The sequence below is a fragment of the Liolophura sinensis genome, chromosome 10 (genome assembly GCF_032854445.1).
Source record: "Liolophura sinensis isolate JHLJ2023 chromosome 10, CUHK_Ljap_v2, whole genome shotgun sequence".
Classification (NCBI taxonomy): domain Eukaryota; kingdom Metazoa; phylum Mollusca; class Polyplacophora; order Chitonida; family Chitonidae; genus Liolophura; species Liolophura sinensis.
In genome coordinates this window covers 22,387,198-22,408,280 of record NC_088304.1, presented here as the reverse complement: position 1 = coordinate 22,408,280, position 21,083 = coordinate 22,387,198, and the positions used below count along the sequence as shown (strand labels likewise).

Genomic DNA, 21,083 nt, shown 5'->3' with positions numbered 1-21,083 from the left:
GGTATCCTATCTCTGGTTCATAATGCTTAGTTCTTCCTGGTCACGTTTGTCAGACATGGCACCAAGAAGCGTGGACAGGAAGTTGGTGAACTCTCGTCGCACCGTCTCACCCTCGTCCTCTATGTTTGTGTGAATACACTGCATCTTGCGGAAGGGACCAGCTGAAAATGTAAACAAGTAGAGACGAGCATAATTTGTCATTTGGGTTTGTTTTTCTTTGGAATTAAATGTTGTTCTCCAGTTTACTGTAGACATATTCCAGAGACTCAATGAAATGCACAATTTATTTATTTCACTATTTCTCAGTGCTGTTCCTGGCGGCTTGGATGGTTTACAGCTCTGCTGCTGAGGGATATGCTTTTTTATTTGATTGGTGTTTCACATCATACTCAAGAATATTTCACTTATACGACAACGGCCAGCATCATGGTGAGAGGAAACCGGGCAGAGCCCGGGGGGAAACCCACGACCATCTTCAGGTTGCTGACAGGCCTTCCCACTTACGGCCAGAGAGGAAGCCAGCATGAGCTGGGCTTGAACTCACAGCTCCAGGTTCATTACGCCACGCTAGCGCGCTAACCAACTGACCCACAGAGGCCCCTGAAATGCACAATTAAATTCCCATATGATGGGTACATGTAGATACAAACAAAATAAAATGCCCAGTCTCTCGTTTGACTCATTTCAGACTTGAATGCGAAGCAGCAACTTCATAGTAAAGTCAAACAGGGCATTGTCAAAGGTGACAAGAACTTAAGACAGTGACATAAAAACATTTGATTTCTGTTTCCACCCCTTTTACGACCTGATAAATATATAAAATTGCTGAAAATGAATTCATAAAAGATTGGTCAAAATGATCCAGGATCTAGCTGCTGGAAGCCATGATACTTACGTAATGTGGGTCTCTCTGGGTCATAGTTGTTAGAGCGGTGATGAGCAAACACAATGCAACAGCTCTCCCTCACACCTTGCTGTTGCACGAAATAATCGTACCTAAAGGGAGATAATCCATTAATATGCTATAATTACAATACTGTAATACCTATATCCATGAGCACCTCAAGTACATCAATGATGTTTTACTATCATGCTCAAAATTAATTTGATTGGTCAGCTTTATAGGGCAAGGCTGTGACTATGCATTAATAAATATATATTCAAGCTTGAGACTTTGGCATGGTTCATAAAACTTATATAATTCATATAACTTATAAAACTTATATAACATAAATACAAATTACTGCAAGTACTGCATTCAAAACCAATTCACAACTAAATGAGCAGTATTTGATTCACTTAAATGATCTTCAAACGTTAGACATGTGCAGTAAATGTGAAAGCCCTTACCACAGCTCCAAGTCTTTGTCATGGTTAGGCTGCTCAGGGCTGTAGACAAAGACAATCCCATTAGTGTCTCGTGCTATAGCCGGCCAACAGCCCTCAAATCTGAAAACATAGCACACATTGGTCTGTTATTAGGCCAACAAACTCCTTATTCAGAATATTTTCAAGCAAGCCAAAATGTATCTTCAATAAACACAGGGTCCTCTGTGGCTGAGGAGGTTAGCATGCCAGCATGGCGCATCAGTGAGAAGCTTCTTTCGTTGTGTCGCAGTGGGATTGTACTCAAGTCAAGATTGTACACAAACTTGTACACATGTATAGATTGCACTCATGTCCTTTACATAAACTTGTAGAGAAGCACACATTGTACTCAAGTCATGTACACAAACTTCTACACATGCATAGATTAAACTCATGTACTTTACATAAACGTGTAGACATGCACACATTGTACTCAAGTCCTCTACACAAATTTCTACACATGCATTAACTGTACTGAAGTCCAATACACAAACTTGTACACATGCGTAGATTGTACTCAAGTCCTGTACACAAACTTCTATACATGCCTAATGTACTCATGTCCTTTACATAAACTTGTAGACATGCATAGATTGTACTCAAGTCCTGTACACAAACCTGTATATATCAGATTATTCCATTACACTTTTTCCTGTAGCAATACACATGCAAATCTCTCAAAATATTATTACTGCAAAAAAGAGGATAAAAAAAAGCAAAAGCCCTTACTTTTTATCTCCACTACAATCCCAGAGTTCCACTTCTGCCGACGTGGATCTGTTTCCTGCTTTCAAATTTCCAGCTTCAAATTCTAGAATCCTAGAAAAACAAAAGGCAGAAGAATTTGTACAGCAAAAATGAATGTGCGTGAATGTTTTCATACAGCAAACTTTAAGCTTTTTTATATATGCAAAGAAAAACCTAATATCAACTATTTATCTCATGAAAAACACTTGAACATTAAGATGCTGTTTTTTCAAGATTTGTTTTCAACAGAGTAAATCGGCCTTTACTTTCAAGTATAAGTTCAGGAATACTATTACAAGATAATGCTAAGTCGGACTTGACTGACTTGGGATTCTGAGGCCAGTTTTCCTTCCCAGAATTCCAAGTACTCGTTGTACCAACTTGCTATGCTTTATTTTATTTGATTGATGTTTTACGCCATACTCAAGAATATTTCACTTATATGACGGCGCCCAACATTATGGTGGGAGGAAACCAGGCAGAGCCCGGGGAAAACCCATGCTGGCAGACCCTCCATCGTACGGCAGGAGAGCGCTATGCTTTAACCCTGGCAAAAAGTGAAATTGCACTGAAGCTGCTCCATTAAAGTTATGCTGTGAGTGTTCTTAGTAAACCTACACATTGTTTGGTTGTTGACCTACCATGTAAAAAAGAAACCTGAAGATAAACATTAAAACATCAACTCAATGTTTTCCTCCACCACGTTTGGCCCTATTTTGACATTCGTAACCTTCTGCCCAGAAAAAGCATAGTCACTCACTGGGGTTAGCCCTAGAATAGTGCTAATCAAGAAGCAGCTGTATTATTGTCTTGTCAAAAGCCAGGATTATCACCTACCTAACACCTTGAGTAGGTTGATAATCTCCACTTGCTGACTCTGACGCATCGGCCAAGAAGTTTGACAGCACTGATTTGCCACTCTGAAAAGTAATTTGGGAGTTTGTAAGATGAGGTTGCTCTAATGTGGAAGATAGACGTTAATTCACTGACGAATCTGCTGTCAAAATGATCATGTGAGAAGAGGGTCAGCGACAAACAAAAGTATCCACCTAGTCTTAACAACTGCCAGTAATTCATGCCTTTGAGGGAAAGAAAAGCGAAACATGGGACAGACCACAGGGATACACGCGTAGACGCTTTAATGTCCAAGAAGTCAGTTTAGACCTTTGTTGCCCACGAAAATTGAGCCCCATGGAGCATAACAACGCTGACAACAATTGTAGCAATTCAGTTTCAAAGGCATAAAACTGACGGAAAACAAAGAATATAAACAAAACTTTATCTTAATTTACTCCGGGTTAAAAAGGAATACTCACTTGACATGGTCCTAAGACAAGAATCTTCGCTTTAAACATACTTTTGTTATCGAAGCTCCAACCAGCTTGTCGGAATGCGCTCTCGATCGCTACGTCCGCCGGCACTGCCATCTGGTGGGAAAAATATGTACTACTCAGGTCGGAGCACCTGTCGAGTCTGACAGCACGCCCCCTTGTTTTCAGTGGGGTACAAACATGATTTCCTCCCCTCTTATGTAATCGTAACGGTAAAGTTTTACGTGCAATGTTCATGTAGGGTTTTGAACAAGTGTGGAATTACAGTTTATTCACAGAATGTTAGCCTTTCAATATTGTGTAAAACATTAAATAATCACGTCCAAAATGCATATCCACATATAAACCTAGGCCTACATATATAAACCTACAGCACATGTACATCATAAAGTACGTATATTGTTGCTTTTAATTATTCGTTCAGTGTCAGTCTTAATATAATTTTAAGATGTCTAAGCGTAAGAATAAGCCTTTTGGTCAGTCTCCCAAGTATAAACCTGGAAGAGCGATAAAAGTGGTGGTGGTGGTGGTGGTGGTAGAGGGGGGGGGGGGGGGGGGGGAGGGAGGGATAAGTATAGAAAGCCTATACATTTCCTCAGAATTAATATATATACTTTACTAAGTCTACCGGCATACATAATTATACATTCCGACGCCTGTGTTACTTCATATCGGCCTACGAAAAAATCACGGTTATATACATATAATGTACCGGTATATGAATGTACAAGTAGGGCTACCTGTATATCATTTGTACATCATCATTATTTACAAATTATTACGTAAGCTGATTCATCATCAGAAGAAAGACCGAACTGACTCTCCGCTAGGCCGTTATAATTTACATGCACGTGTGGCCTAACCGCAGCCCAGGAAAGTACGTGTGAATTAATCCGCACCTTAATAAAAACAATTTGGTGCATTATTCACGAAGATATATAGAGCCATTATGATACATATATTTAGACTGTCTATAGGACTATAAATGTCACACTAAGCAAAGCCTGACAATCAAAGAGAAAAACAAATTACGTAAATGCAAAAACACAAACACGGACTCACCATTTCTCACCTATAGCGGTCATGTGCAAATATCTACAGGCGTACACATAGCCTATGTATATAGATGTATCCCAATAGCATATGTTTATTTATATATAGGTGTCTGTCTATAAGAGCTTACACACCAGTGCTATACCGTAGATCCCTGTAAGCATGTATAAAATTATATACGGTTTCCATGGTTACGTTCACATACTTGATTGCTTGTCTCCATGGAAACTGGAATGACCGCACAGATATACGTGTACACTTAGACACCTGTGCGCATTGTTGCCATACCTATGTACGTGCGTATATTGACAATGCCGTTAATATATTCGGAACTTAGATCAATGGATAATTATATTTTTATTTATTTATGTAATTGGTGTTTGACTCCGTGCTCAACTATTGTTCACTCATACTAGGATGTTCATGTTTGTTTTGCACTCTTAAAACGACTAAATATGCACAATGACGTGTGTAACAGTGATGTAGGCCTACTGTTGTGAATGGGAAGCTGTACAATTTACACAGTTTAACTGTGGACTCGCCGCGGATATAGCGCCTGCTGCCTAAACGGTATGGCAACCTGCGGGTGGTTGTGGTTTCCCCCTGGACTCCCCCTGTTACGTTTCCTCTAACCATAATGCTGACTGTCGTTGTATAAGTGACATATTCTTGATTTATTTTCTTTATTTATTTATTTGATTGGTGTTGTACGCCATACTCAAGTATATTCTCGAGTACAGCGTAAAACACCGATCAAATCAAATCGCAAACGCTATATATCCGGAGTTCAATCTCGGGTGCAGTCATGCGTAAAACTTTAAGATCGGTAGTCTTGGAAGTACCTCGTTTAACTTCTCTTTGAGATGAATTAGCTGCTAACTGCCAACAGCTAATTAGGTTTCATATATGTTTAAACTGGCTTTACAGACATCAGCACTTGAGGAATATATCAAATACTGCTAGGCCCAGTATAGGTATACGAAGTGACTGGGTAGGGGCCATCGGCATGGCATTCCATTAAGGCATCGTTATAAATATGTCGATATTGGGTCCAGGCTGCTATAAGGAGATACCGCCGTGATGTGACCGAAATGATGTTGAAAGCCACGTTAAACGTGAACACCATGCAATGAAACAAACAAACACAAGTTCTGTATCATATAACTGATAATTTGGGCGAGGGTAGAGGAGGGGCGTGGGGATGGCAGAGCAGCTCTGGAACATGTAAGTGGATGCGGTGCTGCCAGCGCTGCTGGTCGTCCTACATGTACTTTTAGTATAGCTCCGAAAATATATTTTCACATATGAATAATGACAACACGTACATGAACACGTTCCTTATTTAATTGTTTTCATATTTAATGTCGAGTCACACCTAAGACCTTAAAAGAGGACGATGTAACTTCCTCGCTTGACGTTTAGCATGAAGAGGATAGTAGGCCCTACAACGACTGGTTGACCCGTATCAGTATAATGGCTCGGGCGGGGCGTCTTCCTTGCCTTTGGTAAGTCGTCTCGGTGAAGCAGCACTAGATAAAAGAGCAGTGGAAATCTGTCCTACAACAAGGAGGCACATTACATGCACTCTATAAGGATTCTTTCGTCGTCATATGACTGAAAAATTGTTAAGTACGACGTTAAACCGCAAGCACGCACTCACTCACTATTTCATGTATGGGCTTGCAGTCATAGACAGCCCATGAGAGTCTAAATATAGCTTCCTATTTAAAGCTCCTCCCTGTCCAGTCGGCGGTGAGGCGATACTTTCACTTTCACTTTCAGCAGATTTTTTGCCATGGTCGTGGCCATAGATAAACTGCCCGGTAGATGTGTCATCTCGGCGGATTCCTACAGGCTGAGGTTATAATGCCATGTGGAGCTGATTAGGTGAGTCTCTATAGTAACTTGTGTGAATTATATAAGAGGTATAAAGCTTGAACACGCCTGTCTACTTACAGGGTGATACCAAATAAGACTGAGCACTATATCAGCAAGTTGTTGTTGTTATCAAACTCAGACAAATAGGGCGTGTAGGCCTACGTGTTACCTTGGCACGTACAATCATGATATAATGGGTAAAACACTTTGTCCATCATTTTCACATTGTAAACACATTTTTCGTATGTGTGTTGGTACGACGTGAAAATGATTTTTTGTCCAGTGTATATGAAACTTGCAATGAAATTACGCGTAGATGTGATACGTAGGCCTACTACATGCCTAATAAGGTTGAATGCTGGTGTATGCATGTTTACATGAAGGCACATACATAAGATGATTAGTCAGTTTTATGTATTTGTATGATTGACGTTTATATAGCGGTGATCACGTTTAGGTTCCTATGTGAGTGGACATATGCCTACCACCGACGTCGAAAAAATTGTGCTGTTATTTTAGACGTCAGCTACATTAGTTAAGTAGAGACTTATAGATGTCTACACGTATCCGAGTTTGCGTGAACAATCGAATGTTCAGTTTTATTCAGGGATTCCCTTCAACCATCAACTCACTCAAGTCGCTGTATTCAGAAATCCTGATTTTTCGTCATTTACCAGCCCTTATAGTCTTGACGAGGGGAGATGTTCACCGAACTTGAAATGTCAGGTACAAAGATATTTTGGTGATGATCTATGTGTTTAGTTCACACATGACTTTTCTTGACTGCGCATGCGCGCGAACGTTCAAAAAAATATACAGTGTAACCCGATGAATTATTTAACCTATAACAGAGACTGAAAGTTGGCGCCAACAACTACATAGTCGCTCATTTGTTTCCGTAACATAATAAACAAAGCATTTTCACTCTTTGAGCGCCGAGTTCAACTTATATGAACTGTCGGCGTAAGATATTTTCATCCAATTGTCGATCTAAACGTTCTGGAATAGATTTCTTTAGTCTCCTCCAGTTATCGAACCTATCCCATCTGCTTTATAGATTTCTCAACATTCTTTCTTAAGCTTGTCATTTTTATTATAGAAAATATTAAAATTATGGCGTAATTTTCGAAGAAATTTTCTCGAACCATCAGGTCAGTTGGACGTTGTTGGCTTATTAATTTATAGTATTCGAAATAATTAACCGTATAAGACCTATATATACATAGCTAACACCGTCTCATTTCTAGGCGGAAATCTCATACAAACGTACTTTGCGGGTACTGGATCCCTGCTTGTCTTGTTAACCTGGACATGGGGTTTGCTACAAACCCACTCTTCCGCAATCTCTCAGATTAGGCGCGTAAGAATTATGGCTTGGACTGGTGCGGGACGACAATTAAAATTATGACCAGGCAGAGCGTCCCGGGGCGTAATAATTACGCGCATGCGTAGTGTACGGTGCGAGATATAAGGATTACACCCAGAGATGCAAGATGTTATACCGATAATGTTTGAACCATAGTAGATTGAATAAGCCTTGTCTTATGTATTCATCATGCAGGGTCTTGAATTTATCTTGTAAATGTTAAATATACACCTGCAACAGGTAAATTGGCAGTCAAGTGGAAAGCCATTACCGGTAGCCTACATTTCTGGCCAACTAGGGCCTGTCCTTCAATGAATTCCGTGCGCAGTGAATAAGACTGTGTTCTCGGCTATTGCCGGTAACATAATATCGTTTTAGATAAGCAAAGAATTTACACTCGCACAAACACATGTGAACGGCTCAGTCAACCAAAAGACGGTTTAAAGGCTAGCTACAATTTTAACCTGGCGGGCAAGCAGGCCTGCCAAAGACTTTTTACTGATGCTCGACCGGTAGTACCTTGTTGTTCATTAGAAATCACGTTGTCGTTGTTACACTGTACAGTACATACTTTCAATTTAAGTGTGTTAACATTTCCGTTCAAGGTGATTCTATAATCCTTGCGATATAAACGCAAGTGTCAGAATGTCAACACTCTCTATAAGTGTTAAGCTGATAAATCGTGTTATTATTGTTAAAAAATGTGATTGCCCACACCTTAAAGCTATTAAATCGAGTAATGACTACATGGAAGGTAAAAAATGTTAGATTAAAAGACGTTAAATATAAAATGGCTTATATACACAAAAGGAGTGTTGTTTGACGTGAGACAATGGTGCATTACTGCACTGTCTCCTTGTATAAACTGTTAAATTTCTTAAACCGCAGAAGGCTTAACCTAGCATTGTGAATGTTTTCACACCTCCACCACTGTCACCATGTTGGAATTAGCATGATTAAATTTGTATACATCATTTCAATTTAGGAAAGTATTCAGTTTAAAACCAAATCAATGTATCAGGGTGATATCAGGTTTGAATAGTTTTTTATAACGTAGTGCAGTATTCAACATGAAACTCTTATCTCACAACAACAGAAGTGAGCCAATGTGACACGGCTCAGCGATATGTAGTACTGCATGGTTCTAGACTGCACTGCACCATGCGGCGTCTACAAAGTGATGACATTAAACAGCCCACACGGCACTGAGCACCACCATACAGATAAGAACCATCTGAACCAAAGATGTCCTGCCATTCCTGTGTAGTATATGGTTGATATTCTAGGGCGTGAGGAGAATGCAAATGTCTGAGTCTCTATGCAGACTGATGATGATGATGGCTGTAGTTTTATGGCGACGAGCTCCGTTCACTTAAATTGTGTGCGCCAAGCCATTGTAAGTCATACCATAACTACACTGATTGTGACCTATACCAAATTAGACTAAACCATTCAAAAGCAAAACAAGAAACAAAATCACCCATAACCATGAAAATATCCGTCATTATGAATCTACAAAAGACACACGTGCATGGGCAGGGTATATAACTGGACCTAAGTAAAACATAATCAATGTCTCCCATGTGAATAGGTGTAGGCCTACATTATGTGCATATTGGTATACCATAATAAAGATGTACAACACGCATACGCTGTTAACCACAGTTAATAGGGCCTACCCGTATGTTACCTATTAGACGAATATAGGCAATCTTGCCTGTTAGATTAATCTCATATACACATATATGACATGACGTGATCTAAGCGTGGATAGAACTTAATTTTGGCCACCCATATAAGACGTTCCAATGTTTAGATTGTTTCAGCACCTTGATAAACTAGTATGGACTCATGGCACTAAAATTTCTGACACCTAGTTAGAACGAAGGCCATAACTTGGCAACTATTTTGACGGATTGATCCTCTATGGAAATACACAAACCCTACAGAAAAGTGTCCGGGAATGCAGTTTACAGAACAAAACATTAGCATAGAAACGAGGCCAGAATGACAGATCGACTAAGTATATAGACAGGATTACCCAGGAGTCGGCTACAAGCGGCGGGTAAACTGAACCATGTAGCATACACGTTCATCATAAACTACTGCATAGACAGCCATCAAGAACACTTTCTAGAGTAAACTACTCAGAAATGATATCAGCTGATTTTACATTATTGGTTCAATATCAACGAGCTCACTGAAGAAGAACGCGACCGAGATCGCTCGGCTCGGAAGTCGTATTGTTCGAGTTACGTGACCACAACAGCAAGACAAGCTGTGTCGGTAACCAACTGAAAATGGCCTCCGTGGCCAACGATTCCGGCCTATTCAAGAAGCAGACCTGGAATTATTTCTGGATGAGTCTATATATAGACAGAAATGGTTTTTCACATTAGTTTTCTTTGTGGATGTTAATTTACAATAAATTTGCCTTGCTAAAACTTACATACCTGTCGTTCATTGTGTCTTCACATTGTGTCTTCACACCGGGCGTACGAGATCTATCGAGAAAGTTTGCTATAGAGGCATTAACGTATAAAGCTCGTTATCGAGAGAATCGTTAAGTTCATCCTCGACATCCTGAAGAGGTGATCCCAATTCTTGCTCTTCTCCTGCTGCACATTGGGGAGACTCCACGCCCTGGTCTGTTGCTGGTTTATTAGACTTGCGCAGATGGTGAAGGTCAGACACTATCTGCTGTTTGTGGCTCTCCACTATTTATTTTGACTGTGGATCCGTCAATCTTCAGGACACCTCGATGTTTACTGGATATCTTTGCAGAAGTGTATGAATTACTCAGGAATTGCTTTTCTTGAATGTTTTTTTTTTGCCTGCTGAGTCAATATACTTTAGGAAAAAGAACTCTGATTAATATTAATATATCGCAGCGTACTGAATTAGGAGCAGACATGATAATAACATAAATGTTAAATGTTTCATTTTAACTATAAAATTGTTTTTTTTTATGACCATTTTTCTGATGTAAACAGGAAGGTCATATGAAAGATGATCGCCTCCCTGGATGCCGAACACCAGGCCGGGTCACGGAGTTAACCTTAATCCTAGCGCGAATGTAAACAAGACTGAAATTTACGATGAGTCCACGAGTGAACTCTAGTCATGGGATGAGATAAGTTGTTCTGCCCTCCGCCTTTCTATTCCCCATTATTTACTCATCACATGGTATGGACTTGTTAAACTTCTTAATGGTGAAACCAGTAAACCAATTATGACAGCAAATTATATCACACAGTTTGAGCAATTTGTATCAATCTATTCCTGTTTTCCTTACAGAAATGGGAATGTTTGGTATCTGTTTCATCTAATGGCAATCAGATATTAGCTCGGCGCATTTCATTGACGTGACATAAGCATGGTCTGCATGAATCGCAGAATTACGCTCACCCATGCACACCACTAGGATATGTTGAAATGTGTAATATTTTGTGAATATGGTGGCAGGGTGTTATTGTAATATGACTTAGCACAAGACCTTGAAATATTCATAATTAATTTTATTGCCTAAACGTAACACACTTAAAATATGTCAAAATGAGATACGGTTTGTTCTCAATTTTCTCTAGTGCTGTGGGCATATAGTAATTGTTATAGTACATGTAATATACATGTTATTAATAAATATCTGTCTTCAGCAGATGTCATTTTATGTACTGCACAGCAAATTTGATGAGGTTGACAGGAAAAAATTTTCTTCTATCTCTGGAAACTATTCACAAACTATGATTTGATCTGTAGACCTCCGTTCGACCTTAAACTGATTCTATTTTTTACACAACTTGCAGTCGATATCGAAGTGTTTAGGGAAATATATCCCCTTCCTGCTTAACGCCAAGCAGGGAAGTTACAACTTACTCTTTTAAAGTCTTAGGTGTGACTCGATCCAGGATTGTCCCAGGGTCTACAGCTCCCAAAGTGGACGCTCAACCAACTGTTCTCTCGGGGCCGGTTAAAGAAAGTACATAATGGAAGAAATGAGGACGAAATGAGACATGTAAATAAAATTGAACCATCGACCATTTGCAATGTCTTAATTTTTTCAAAGCCCCGCTTATTGTGTGAACTGGAAAAGAGATCCATATGACGTTGTATCCGCGCTAGTACATGGGATTTCTGCACTTGCTTGTGTGGTGTAACATGGATTGTCTACGGTATAAATGTTTTATTCCAGGCCTTGTAAAAATTGTACATGTACTTCTTGCTGCCTCGCTTGGCGCTCAGCACTGAGAGCTTTGAGCAAGGAAACGGGACGGGTTGGCCTGGTGTCAGTATAATGTGACTGCGTGTGACGTAATGTAATGTAATGTAATGTAATGTAATGTAATGCTTTATCTGTTTAACGAGGATTCCCCGCAGCCCAATGGCCACTCTGGGATCTCCACGACAACATATAACATATGTACAGGATAAAACAAGGAATTGGTTACAAACGTAAATTAATGTAATGATACAGATAGATAATAGACCGAATAGACTATACACATATGTATGTAATATATGCAACAACAACAGTATTTACACGACAAAAGAATGAATCATACAACATGTAATAAAATGAGGCTATAATGCAAGGACACAATGACTACTTACTGAAAAAATATTTATCATTATCATTTAATATAAGAAGAAATTTCAATGCTACCCATCGATTTAAAATCTCTTTGATTCTGAAATAAATTTATACACAGTTTTTAAGACAATTAATTTTGTTTTCATCAGGTTTTAGTTCATCGGATCCAAATAATACTATATTACATATATTTTGAGCACGAAGGAATAAATATTGTGTAGTTTACGCCTGGAGATATTGTTGATGTATAATTTGTTCGAGCATATGCTTTCTTTGAGTGGCATATTTGGGGCATTCAAAGAAATAATGAAGTACATTTTCACATAAATGATTACAATTCGGGCACGCGCGAACATTGCTTAAATTGTACTTAAAAAGATCGGCATTCAGAGCGCTAAGTCGCATTCTCATTCGGCATTGAATAACAGAGTGGTAGGAATCGAACATGTTGTACAGTTCAGTGAGTTCTTTATTTTTCGTGAAAAACAGAAATTGCTTTATTATTCCAACTGAGGCATTGCGGATATGAGACGGTAAAATATTCCTATCTTTGACAGTTTGGGGGAAGAAGGAGGAGGAAAATAATTGAATGCGAGTTTTAAAAAAGTCGAACATTGTCCCTGTTTCGAAGGTTGTATGTGTTTGTATCAGTGGTATTTCTGCCGTCTAATATCCTTTTTCAGATATGGCGGAGAAAGTCCATTTACAATTTTATGGAAGAGCAGAATTTTATAGCATCGAGGTCGATTATGTAAAGATTCCCATTTGAGTTCATTTAATAAACTATTGTAGGAGTACACAGTAATGCCACCCGTCTTTGAATAGCTTCAAGAGAGTTTGCCAATATAAGACTGTTGTATACAGTTGTCTTACAGAACATTGCCATGTTCGATTGACGACCTTACTAGGCTTTGGAAGAGAGTGACGAGGCATTTTCTAGTGAGAGTTTTCTTTGCTCTGTAGAAAGTGCTTAATGTCCTGTCTGATTTTTTTACTACAGCTCAAATGTGTTCGTTCCACTTACCATTATATTGCAGAATGATGCCGAGGTGTTTGTGGGACCAAACCCTCTTTACATTAACACCGTTTTAATACGACTTAGGATGACAAGGGTTACATTTTAAAGATATAAGCAAGTAAACAGTCTTAAGAGCGTGAAAGTTAACAACCCATTGCCTTGCCCATTTTGACAAGCGATCAATATCTCGATTTGTTTTAGCCTCTGAGTCACTCAGATTATTGATCTCTTCCAATAGTGACGTGTCGTCAGCAAAATTGTTAATATGACTTTCAGTGTTTGTAATGATATCATTTACAAATAATGTAAGTAAAAGTAATGGGCCTAGTACAGGACCCTGAGGTAGTCCACAGGAAATAGGTTTGGCATCTGATTCTGATCCATTAATACAGACCTTGATTTTTCTATCAGTCAGATAGAGTGAGACAAGAAAGTAATGAATCTCCAATACCAAGTTGCTCCAACTTAAACAGAAGACCTTTATGCCAAACTTCATCAAATGCTTTACCCACATCAAGAAAGACCATACACATGTCATTTCCGTTGTAAAGGCTTTGATATATTTTATGTACTATCTTCAGTAACTGATATATGGTAGAGTCCGCTTGTTTGAATCCAAAGTTGTTCAGTATTAGAAGATCGTTACTGATACAATATTCATACAGGTGTTTACATACAACTTTCTCCAATACTTTAGAAAGCGAAGGTTGTAGAGTTAGTGGTCGATAGTTTGAAATGTCATGCCTATCCCCTTTCTTAAATACTGGACTAACAAGAGAGAGTTTCCATGAGGTGGGGAATAGCCCACACTGTAAAGAAAAATTAAATAGATTAGTTAGAGATGGAGCAATACTTTAAGCACTAAGTTTGAGCATGAAGTTACGTATACCATCATAACCACACGCTTTTCTTGTACTTAGGTTTTTAAGTAAATAAGTTACCTCCTTCTTACAGGTTTGTATGCAAGGAAGTCGTGAGTTGGTAAGGTATGTAAGAGGGGGTAAATCTGGTACTGTTTGCGGTAGAATTGAATGGGAGGCAAAGAAACGACAGAATTCATGGGCTTTGTCGTTGTTGTTCGACACGTTTTTACCATTAAGATTAAGAGGAGGAATTGGGGGCTTTGCATTTGGGCCTAATAAAGATTTCGTTACTGACCAAAACGTTTTTTTATGTAGTTGAGGGTCAGATAATTTAAGTTTTAAATTTGCGGAGTAACGCTGTATTGCATTACGTTTAGCACTACTGGCGTCACGTCTAGAAATGTAGAAACGGAATTTGTCTTCCTCTGTTTTGGTACGTTTGAATTTTTTAAAGCATCTGTTTCTGATCCGTAGTTTAAAACGAACATCACTCTTCATCCAGGGTTTGTCAGGAGGGCGAATTGTGACACCTTTGATCGGTATACATGCGTTACAGCATGGCAGGAATAATTTATTCCAGACATAAACTTAAACTAATGTCAGCAAAGATTTCATCTATTACATCCCGTGGCGTAACAGATAGGAGATGATATAAACCAACTAAGTCGGCACACTTGTAGTCCCAACCTTGCCTTTTGCAAGTCTTAGGTCTGTCACATCGGGTGATTTGTAATGTACAATAGATAGTACAGTGGTCAAGATTGGGAAGTGGTGCCACCACACCATAGTCATCTATATATCCAATATTGTCAGTAATAACTAGGTCTAATATATAACCACTTTCGTCGGCATACCTAGTGGGTTCATCGATAAGTTGAAAGAGGTTGTTTCCCGTGATCAAGTCATACAAACTCATTTTTAGTTCACTCTTGACGTGGAAGTCGTGCCATTTGATACATTTGTCATTGAAGTCTCCCAAAATTAACAGTACATCTGGATTTTCTGTTAAAACAGTTGTGATAGGATCATGTAGGTTATCCCCAGTTCTCCCAAGATCTCCAGTTCATTAGCAGACTGATTGGGAGGGCGATAACAGACAGCAATAAAAACATGTTTTTCATTACAATCCACATTGATCCACACCATTTCGTTTTCATTTTCCAAATCTTTTCGTCAAGTGACAATAAGACAAGTTTTACAGTAAATAGCTAATCCTCCTCCATGCCTATTCCTATCTTTTCTTTCTATAAAATACTCATCAATATTTATTCAGTCGTCTGAAATTTCATAACTTAGCCAGATTTCACTAACACGGATAAAGTCATAGCCATATTTGCGAGATAGAACAGTTGATATCTCATCTAATTTGAAGTACGAGGAAAGCTGGACATCGCCTTGAGCAAGTAAACTCCTTGCGTTAATGTGACAACACAACAAGTTATTACGATGGGAAGGCCCTGGGTTACTGTGTACATGACCACATTTCAGCAAAAGGATCACATATACAATCAGCAAGTAGTTACAATTAGACAGGGCTTTTAAAGCAGATAGTGCCAGAATACCAGAGTAAGAAGTTAATACAATGAAGATAGATTTCATATCAGCAAATAATTTAAAATACTTAAGGTGTAGATATTGCTTAAAACATAAACAATTGAACCAGGCCCCAATAGCCACCCTATACTGGCTTAAGTTATCCATGGTAGGTATACATTGAACTTTGCGGGAAATAAAAGCACATGCTCGATAATTTTTCCAACATAAACATGCAAAACGGGGAGTGCAAACGAACACATTTTGTAATATTCACAAAATAAATCTTCCTGACAAATTTATAAGCAGTAGAAATTTACCATTACAAAAAACATAATATTCAGTAAGTAGTGTATTTACAAATATCCAAACAAGTAACATTACAAAACTATATATGTGTGTGTGTGTGTGTGTGTGACGTGAAAGAAAAAGTGTGATATATGCACTGAGATATGGGGATTTGTTATCAAGTATCGCTGTGAAATCCTTCATGAATGATTTGTTTAAGAAAAGATACAGAAAAATAGAGATATAGTATAGAATGCAATCGCGATTAGTTCTGGCGAGATTAATCAAATAAACATATTTAAAAAAAGTGTGTCATTGCATGACAAAAAGGATACTATGCATTACTCCACGACATGAGACTTACATGTAATTACGGTTTGGGTGGACAAAAACGCTTGGCGATAAACAGAAAATATACGACACAGCTTTGTTGACGGGGGTGAAAATAGGCTTCAGTTGGAACGGTTATGTAATATATCCGCATTAAACGCAGGTCTGTAGTACATGCCCGAACTGAAAGAATCCGTGCATTCCCTCTTTTTGTTTATGTCACAGTCAGTAAAGCATGCACCCACGGATTACCAAACGAGTCAGAGACTAAAGGCTCTGTGTAAACCAAGAAACTCGAGCGGATCTGAAACTTGTTGAGGTCAGAGTTTGTACAATGCAAGTGTGCGGGCAAGATTGCATCGGGTAGCTCCATACAAGCGTGCTGGAATCGACCCGAATGTTGTTTTGCAAGCTGAGAAAGTCTTTTATATCCTGTTCAGCGCTGGCGAGTTTCTTGTCTGCGCTTTCTGTCGCACGAAAAAATACATTGCCATCATGGGTCCAAGCGCTATGAATCTTGCCTTGCTTTTTCAGGTTTAGTAAAGATTTGAATAAAGAAAAGCTCAACTTCGTTAGATCCTCACTGACATACACGTCTGATAAGGAGGGCTTCATATGGAGAGATTTTCGTGCTTGAAATGACTCTGTTCATTTGCGATGTGATGTAAATTTCGCAATGATTTGCGTTTTCTGTTTGCCAATAAAGTGTGACCTTGAAATGTCACTTTTTGGAGATGGTTACATTTATTCTGAAACATTCTCTTCTGCTGTACTGTTCAACGCGGTCAAAAGACAAAGAATTTTCTTCTTTGAGTACTTTTAGTTCCGACGTGGTTTCATCAGGACCAGATTTCAAACAAGACACTTCCGCAGATAAATTCTCTATTTGGTCGTGGTATTTTTCTATAAGCTGATCCCTTTCACATAATTTCTCAACGGTAGTCTTTAAATCAGGGGCGAGAGATGATATTTTTGAGTCACTTTCTTTCATCACTTCCATGACTTGATTCATTGCTGACTCTACATCTTGTTGAATACAGATATGAAGATGATTTTTGAATCCTGCTGTCAATAAGACCTTCTAAGTTTACAAGGCTTGCCGGCATTGGGTTTAATTGATAGGTAGACTGACTGCTAGCTGACAGTATGTCACCAAGTGAATTTACTTTCTTCAAGGTAGGATTATGTAAAAGCTTGCTTGCCTTTCTCTTGTTAGTCCCGGGATGTTTGTCCGAGTTGTCCATGTCAGTTCTCGTGGACGCCATTTTTAAAGTACACTTCCCATAAAGTCCTGAAGATTAGGGCTCGACCTGCATGTCCTGTCCAAAAACTCGAATGGCTTTCAACAAACAACAGTAGTATCTGCTTGATAGCTTTTTTTTTTATCTCAGTCATCTTTTCAAAATCGCCACAACATCACAGCATTGCAAAAGAACAACTAACAGAACAACTAATCCATCTCAGTGAGAGTAGCGGAGCTCAAATCGACACATCTGCTCTCGCCATCTTGTCATGTCTGGCGTCTTCAGCTTGGCGGCATGGGCCCGTCCTGCCCCCAAGAATTAGACACAGTATACTAGTATATGGGCACAATCCTAACCACTACTCATCACCATGTATGACTGAAAATTGTTACGTACGGCGTAAAACCCCATGCATATATATATATATATATATATATATATATATATATATATATATATATATATATATGTGATGCCTTGAATTCATTTGATCAAAAACATCATCCGTTGGTTGGGTGTTCGCCAAATAATGTCTGGCTCATTGAAGACAAATGAGATACCTTTTGTCTTGGGGTATATTGAACCTTTGAGAAAATACCTGCTATACGTCGCCCAATTTTTTGAGAACTGTACACTGGGCAGGGATTCGTAGATTCTCTTACTCTCACCGCTTCTGTGTGGGGCATTGGCGACAATAGATTTATTTATTTATTTATTTGATTGTTGTTTTACGTCGTACTCAAGAATATTTCACTTATACGACGGCGGCCAAAAATACTGTGGTAGGAAACCGGGCAGAGCCCGGGATAAACCCTCGACCATCCACAGGTTGCTGGCAGCTTCCCATTTACGGCCGGAGAGGAAGCCAGATCTGGACTCACAGCGACCGCATTGGTGAGAGGCTCCTGGGTCATTACGCTGCGCTAGAATGCTAACCAGCTGAGCCACGAAGGCCCCCACTAATAGAGACCTTTAGTTTGGATGGACATTGACTTCAAACTACAATTACTTTACCTATTGTAGTTTGAAATTATAAGTTGAACTTGTAACTTCTAACGAACACCTCGACGATGCTCGTGTGGCCGTTTGCATATGCAGTCCAGGATCCTCTTTTACAAAACTTTGTTAATCAATTTTTGTTAACTTTTCTTTTTAAATTAACTTTGAATGACGAGGCTTATAGGACTATAACCTAGACAACGTCTTTCGCAAAAAAAGTTACGAGAAATATGACTGACGAAGTTTTGTTGAAAGAATATGGATGACGTATATTACCACGCTACATGTGGGAAAAGCCACCGTGCAGCACACATGAAAATGACCATCACGGTGCATAAGTTAAATTTTTGCTTAAACTTTTTCTTTACGGTATAATCAAATAAATAAATCAGTAAACAAATTCTAGTTCCTCTGCAAGCGTCCTATTATTGTCGCTAAGGAGACACATGGAGAGGATTAAATTCATGCTGTTCTAACAGAACTTTTTTCCTCATATTTTTACACGAAAATCGCTACAAGTTCAAACAATTCAAACAAACATTTCGACTGTGATTCATATTTGTTTCAAGCAAACATTATCAAAAACATAGGGCCATCAGAGTAAATAAGCTAACATATTACCCATCTACAAACTGAAATATGCCTCGCTCACTGAAAATACGCTTTGGAATTTCTGGCATTAGCTGTGTACCTGTTTACCAAACCACAGGGGACGGAGATGAACAATAGCTCAGTGTAGTGGGTATGTATTCTTGAGTACGGCTTAAAACACCAATCAAATACATAAATCAATGCAGTGGGCATAACACCTACCCGGACACATTTATATGAAGTAGGTCTATTTTGAAGAACAACATGTAGCCTCTTCCAATCACCCCCATCATATCATTTCTCCAGGACACACAAAAGGCATGCATGTTTGCTTAGAGTTTTACGTCGAACATAACCGTTTTTAGACACATGACGACGAGGTGTCATTAGGAGTGAGTATATACTGTGTCTTCTTGTGGTAGGGCGAGTGCATGCCGCCAAAGTGCTGCCGCCACTGAAGTACATGTTATCATGCCGAAGACACCAGACAGGGCATCCCACCCAGCCACGTTACAAACTAACACCGGGTCAACCAGTCCTATTCCTTTGCACACTCTAAACTCTCGGTACTGAGCGCCAAAACGAGGCAGCAGCAACAAGTAGCCCTAGAAATTTTCTGAAGTCTTTGGTAAGACCCTACCCGGTTTTGAATCCAGGCCTACCGACTTAGAGGCGAACGTTCTACCCATTAGGGTAACGATGCGGTCCAGAACGCAGTGTGTCCAGTGTGTTCGGGTGACTGGCCATCTCTAACGAACTATACAGGGCAAATACAGAACCCCTGGGGCAACTTCGCAAAGTTACAGACGATGTCTACTCAATCAGTGGGGATCAATGGAAGCATCCAAAAATTAACAAAGCCCAACGCATACACTAAAAAAATGAATCTGTTAAATTTAACAGAAAGTCTGTTATCTGCTAGAATGTATTCTGTTAATGCAGCGTCAGTCGATAGACTACTTAAAAGTATGCATGAAAACACTTTCATTTATTTTTGCTCACATGCTTAAATATATTCAAACATTTGAAATCTAAAGGGGACTTCATGAAATATACACTCAAAAAATCATTCTGTTAATTTTTACAGATCGTGTTACGACCCAAACTGTTTGTATTATACAGAGATGGCTTGTTTGAAATACACGACAGTTTAGCCGCACAAAAAAGTAACCAAAACCAGCAGATTTTATTTTTCAACAATTTATTAGGTTTAACAAGAACAGATAACAAGACTTTTACAAATACTAAAGTACTTAAGTTTAACAAAAAAGGATAGCAGTATCTATACAAATACCAAAGTACCTACGTGTAAAATGGTGTCAAGTCCAAAACGGATGCATATACTCCACAATGCTTAAAAATGCACAGTGGCAATATTCACTAGAGGGAAAATCCACAGTATAACTGAGTGTATGACGAAATATACACAAAATTCCACAAACAGGGTCCGTGTACTAATAAGCACTGTGTACACAAGAGCACAAATTAAATATACAAGTTCAAACTGAACAAGTGCTCGGTGGAAATATGATATAACAGAGCCAGAGGCTATAAAGACACCAAAATTCAGCACAAAAGGCCTACTAAAGTAACACACAGCGAAAGCATCCAAAACTCTCAATAATTCTCCTTTCTCCTTCTTTGACCTGCTTTCATAGGTCTTATATCGACTGGTGGAATTTTCTAGAATAAGAAAATTCTTGAACACTTGTAAACAAACAGGCCCCGAACTGAGCGTATTCTGGAACATTCTGAGGCAGAGGCCGACAGCAGGCCCTGAACTCAGCATATGTAAACAGTGGCAAGCTAAATTTAGAAGTTGACGGCAGTTGTTCACATAACAATAGTCTGTTGTTTAAGTCATGCTAAAATGTATCCTGCTA

The 21,083-nt window shown here is 39.0% G+C and overlaps 1 protein-coding gene across 2 annotated transcripts in view; it reads right to left on the bottom strand.

Moving 5' to 3' along the window:
• The window catches only part of LOC135476541 (intraflagellar transport protein 22 homolog), a 39,082-nt gene continuing 17,999 nt past the window's right edge, over window positions 1-21,083 (bottom strand). For both annotated transcript variants that reach the window (XM_064756592.1, XM_064756593.1), the window contains exons 3-8: window positions 3,432-3,542; window positions 2,953-3,035; window positions 2,098-2,187; window positions 1,351-1,449; window positions 896-996; window positions 1-161 (exon numbers count right to left, since the gene is read on the bottom strand). In XM_064756592.1, coding sequence (XP_064612662.1) covers window positions 7-161; window positions 896-996; window positions 1,351-1,449; window positions 2,098-2,187; window positions 2,953-3,035; window positions 3,432-3,542 — 639 coding nt within the window. In that variant the 3' untranslated portion in view covers window positions 1-6. The remainder of the gene's footprint in view (window positions 162-895; window positions 997-1,350; window positions 1,450-2,097; window positions 2,188-2,952; window positions 3,036-3,431; window positions 3,543-21,083) is intronic.